At 35.4% G+C, this 4557-nt stretch overlaps 1 protein-coding gene across 1 annotated transcript; it reads left to right on the top strand.

Annotated features, from left to right (window-relative positions):
* Window positions 1-795: 795 nt before the first annotated feature.
* Window positions 796-4181, top strand: LOC109816488 (Chaperone DnaJ-domain superfamily protein). Its single transcript, XM_020381537.3, has 10 exons — window positions 796-1045; window positions 1130-1192; window positions 1285-1351; window positions 1514-1573; window positions 1697-1747; window positions 1846-1926; window positions 2487-2599; window positions 3197-3314; window positions 3491-3617; window positions 3783-4181. The coding sequence occupies exons 1-10, from the start codon at window positions 912-914 to the stop codon at window positions 3884-3886; spliced, it is 918 nt and encodes a 305-aa protein (XP_020237126.1). The 5' UTR covers window positions 796-911; the 3' UTR covers window positions 3887-4181.
* Window positions 4182-4557: the final 376 nt, after the last annotated feature.

The following is a 4557-nucleotide window of genomic DNA, read 5'->3' as shown; positions in this document are numbered from 1 at the left end:
ATAATTTTTATTTTTTAAAATATATTATTTTTTTAAATAAAAAATTATATATATGTCAAATAGTAGTGGGGACAAATACCCCCACTCTTCAACAAGTAGATGCGTCCCGTACAGGTATATTTGGCATTCCTATTCTAAAGTGCAAACTCTATACATGTTTGACATGTTGATCCCATGGGCACATAAAATGGACCATATACATATAATTATTATCATCAGTTGTTGAGAATTGATTGAAATAATAGGTACAGATGAAAAATGACAAGAAAATTATTTGATTGGCGATTTGAATAGTGCATCCCCTCCTTTATCACAAACACTGGCTGAAACTGAATAAAAGCAAAAAAGGAGTTATTCGGAGACTCTACGTACACTCGTACATCTTGGCCCCGCCCATGCGCATGCGCATGCCCAATTAAATATTATTAGTTTCTGAGATTATTAAACCAACGCGCAACTAGCTCCACGGGTTGGCTTAAAAGGCCCAAAAGGGGCTGCATAATTTGGATTCAAGCTATGGGCCTACTGGGCTTCCAATCCGTTAAATATTATACAGATAGCGAAACAAAATATAATATTTAAACTTGCAGGGAAATATGGCATAAACATGTATATATAAAAAAACATAGATAAAGCATAAACGTATGCAAGAGGAGGAAAAAAATACAGTAAAGTCAAATTCTAAAAAATACAAGGTATAGCAATATATATAAGTCTTTGCTCTAGTAATAATAATATAATTATTAAAAAGCAAAGAAGACGATAAATAATTAAATATAAAATGGAAGCATAATAAAAGAATTAGCATGGAAGACCCGAACTAGATCGGATTTGCGGCAAGAGAGAGCAAGAGCATCGGCTGTCCGGAGTTTGGGTCAACAGAGAGAAAGTAGGAAAAGAACCTCACCGAAATGGAACCGCCGCCGGCAGCGATCCGGTGGCGCACCACCGCAATCCCATTTCTTGTGGCGCTCCTCTTTCTAAGCACCATCTCCCCTTCGCGCGCAATCTACTGCGACGAAGATGATTGCTACGATCTGCTTGGGTCACCTAGCGTTCCTTTTCTTCCCTCAATTCTCTTTCCTTTCTGCTTTATTTTTTAACCTTCTTTTCCTCTTCTTATTTGTAGGGTTTCTCAAAGTGCCAATGCTTCCGAAATCAAGAAAGCTTACTACAAACTCTCCTTGAAGTAGTAAGTCTTTCTCTTACTACAACTCCTTAAGTCGCTTTCTCTTACTTTTCATTTAAATAATTCTTTTCTCTTTGCTTTCTTGTTTAATTTAGTCACCCTGATAAAAACCCTGATCCAGAATCGCGAAAGCTTTTTGTTAAAATCGCCAATGCTTACGAGGTACTTTGCTTATTTTTCGTTCAATGATTCGGAAGTAGGAGTGCGTCTTGGATAAAATTGAGCGTTTTGCGATGGGATGTTAATTGAAAGTTGACCGCATTGTTTTGTTTTTGGTGAGGAAATGGTTCTGATGCTAGTGACCGAAATATAACTTCTTTACAGATTTTGAAGGACGAGGCTACGCGAGAACAATATGATTATGCAATTGCACATCCAGAGGAGGTGTTTAGACTTTTCTAGAAAGTTTGGTTTCTTTTTAAAATTGGGATCAATAACCCTGAATTGTTCGTCCCTATCCTTTTAGTTTTTGTTGAACTAGAACTGTGTTTTCATCTTTTAACTCAGGTGTTTTATAATACTGCACGCTACTATCGGGCATACTATGGTCACAAGACGGTGAGATTTGTTATAAGTTTTGGATAAAGTTGATTAGGAATGATTGATTTTAGCACATGAGTCTCATTTTGTACTACTTCTGTACTTTTACCTGCCAGGATCCTCGGGCTGTGTTGGTTGGCCTTCTTATTATTCTTTCAGGTTTCCAATATCTAAATCAATCAACAAGGTATAATCAGGTATTGTGATATATTGAATATCATATGATTTATTATAAAACTTCCCTGATGTGAAAATGTACCATGGATTTATACTAATATTCTCTAATTGGCTTCTAAAAGTTGAAGAGCTGTGCCTGTGGTGTTAGAGATTGTATGTAGATGACTTATGTAGATGAGCTCAATGCTGTTAAGGGTTTTGGATCTGTAAAAACCATGTCATATGGATTCATGGGTGTAGAACTAACTTGTTTTTTTGTGGAACAATTAACATCTCTTAGCAAGGAAAGTAGGTCTTGAAGTCAAGGGTTGCCTCTGTCCGAGTTTTGTGGTGAAAATTTTCTGTGCCATGCGTTTGTTTTGCAATGATTTACAAGCGTCATTACCAGTAACATGTTTTGCAATGATTTACAGTCTTAGATACATGCATAAGATTTGAAGTAGGTCAGGGCTGTGCAAATTTCATTTGAAGGATATATATAACAATTATTTTTGTGCAAATTGCTTAATTTGTTATTGTAGAAAATGTTTTTGAAAGATTAAGACATCCACGTTCATTGCACTGATTTTTCTGCGTTTAGGCTGTAGCCATGGTCAAGAAGACACCTGCATATAAAAATAAACTAAGGGCTTTGGAACTTGAACGCAGTGGAGGGATTACAAACAAGAAAAAGAGTCAGAAGAATATGGACAAGTATGGTATCATCCTCATTATGTATGAGTGCTTGTTTGTTTCAAGTTCTGCAAAATTATTCCCCTGAATATGAACTTGGCAATATAATATTCCCATGTTATAAGTTTTAACTTTAAGGAATGAATTATCTTCATAGTTTGTTTAGCTTTCATTTCTGTGGCGAGGAGTGGTAATATAAAATTTCCATGAGATTGTCAGAAGTTATGATATATTCCAACTAATACCTTCTACTTCCACTTTTATTTTTTTTCTTTTATATTTTAATTCTGAAAACATTCATAGAAATATTAAATCTTAACCAAACACACCGTTTAGCTTGCCCAGGAATTGTATTCCTAGGAATTTAATTATATACCTTGAAACAAATGCCTTATATTGTTCTTGTACGTAATTTCCTACGTCTAGCAGCTGTTGAGTTGCACCTCCCAAAAATAATTTCCTGTAAATGACCTGTTCGAATTGGTTCTCCTCCTTGCAAACTCTTATTTCCTTTGTTAAATCATTTTGTCCTTCATCTGTAAGATTGGGCTTTGTGGACTGGACAGCAATGTCTTTACTTTTAAACAATCACACAATGTGAGGAATTTGTACATGCAGGAAAATAGAGGAAGACCTTAGCAAAGAACTCGAGCTGCAGATAACTGGAGCTGAAAGGCCCTCTGTATGGAAACTTCTTGGTGTCCGCTTTGTTCTATTACCTTATACCTTAGGCAAGGTTAGAGTTCAAATCTTTTATCTGGAAACTGCAATTGCTTGGCATGAATCTTTCATTTCTCTTTTGTAATTCTAAGTGTACATATGTGAAGTTTTTTCCCACAAATATTGCTGATCCTTGAAAATTAATATTTTTTTGTGTGTGCAATATACTAATCAGTTCTGTTTTCCATTCAGCTGCTGTTGTGGTCTGCTTGTTGGTTTTGGAGATACAAAGTGAAAAAGTACCCCTATTCTTGGGAAGATGCTTGTTATCTGGCACAAAGATCCCTTGGTATTCCTCACGATAGATGGAGAACTTTAGGTGATTATAATTTATCCCTTGGTATTCTTGGGAAGTAGAATCATCCTGCTTTCTATGTTTGGGTTACTTGTTCTGGGTTCTACTAGCATAGAATAACCTACAAGAATATCTGTTAATGTCTCTGAACTTGTTGAATTTTACTGATTTGGTGCCTGTTATTAATAGATGAAGCAACAAAGGAAGATCTTGTGCTCAGACGTTTGTGGGAGAAATCGAATCTGGAGAGCTATGTAGCAGAGATGCGAAAAGAATCAAAGCGCAGAAGATAGCTGCATTAGTCTCCTCATCTGCTGCTTTTAAGTACTAAATTTTGTTTTACTTCTGGAGTTGAACTGAACCACGACATGTCAATTAAAATTGGAAAGCAGCAATTGATTTTTTGGGGGGAAGCAGAATTATTCATGACAACCACGAAATCGTGGATTAATATACAAAATTTACTATGTTTACACATGCTGTTGTTGCTCTCTGATAGCTTGTAAACAGTGAACACCAAATAACGCTGCTTTAGATATTGCTTTATTCTTTCAATGAATCAGGTACCTAGTCTCATTCTCGCTACAATCGCATGTTTGGTAGAGTTCAATAATTTTAATGAGATTATATGAAATCAGTAGATTTATGACGTGAATATAGATGTACCTGAAGTATTCCTCCTTCCACTCTTCCTGCAGTGTCACTGCTTGCGGCTTTGCGATACTTTAAACGATACTTTAAACGGGGTCATGGGTCTGCCGAAACAGTAGGTGGCTGGCGGATGACTTCATGTTAGATTCATGAGAGGGGAGTTGAGGCACTATGTATTTTGTTTAAAAATAGTAAAAATAACTTATAAAAATAATAAAGGTTTCAAAATGTAAATTTAGTATATAATATATAATTTTTAAAAAGTAAAATAATTTTAAACAAAATTAGAAATCAAGTTGGTTATAAAATAAGA

Source organism: Cajanus cajan, chromosome 7, assembly GCF_000230855.2.
Source record: "Cajanus cajan strain Asha chromosome 7, NIPB_CcT2T_4, whole genome shotgun sequence".
Lineage (NCBI taxonomy): Eukaryota > Viridiplantae > Streptophyta > Magnoliopsida > Fabales > Fabaceae > Cajanus > Cajanus cajan.
The sequence above is the reverse complement of the archived record's forward strand: the minus strand, read 5'-3'. Positions and strand labels throughout refer to the sequence as shown.

Excerpts from the sequence above, each read along its gene's own strand:
- LOC109816488 (XM_020381537.3), top strand. The coding sequence starts at position 912 with ATGGAACCGCCGCCGGCAGCGATCCGGTGGCGCACCACCGCAATCCCA. Across the intron at positions 1,352-1,513 it reads AAATCGCCAATGCTTACGAG|ATTTTGAAGGACGAGGCTAC; the intron begins GTACTTTGCTTA and ends ACTTCTTTACAG. Across the intron at positions 3,618-3,782 it reads CGATAGATGGAGAACTTTAG|ATGAAGCAACAAAGGAAGAT; the intron begins GTGATTATAATT and ends TGTTATTAATAG.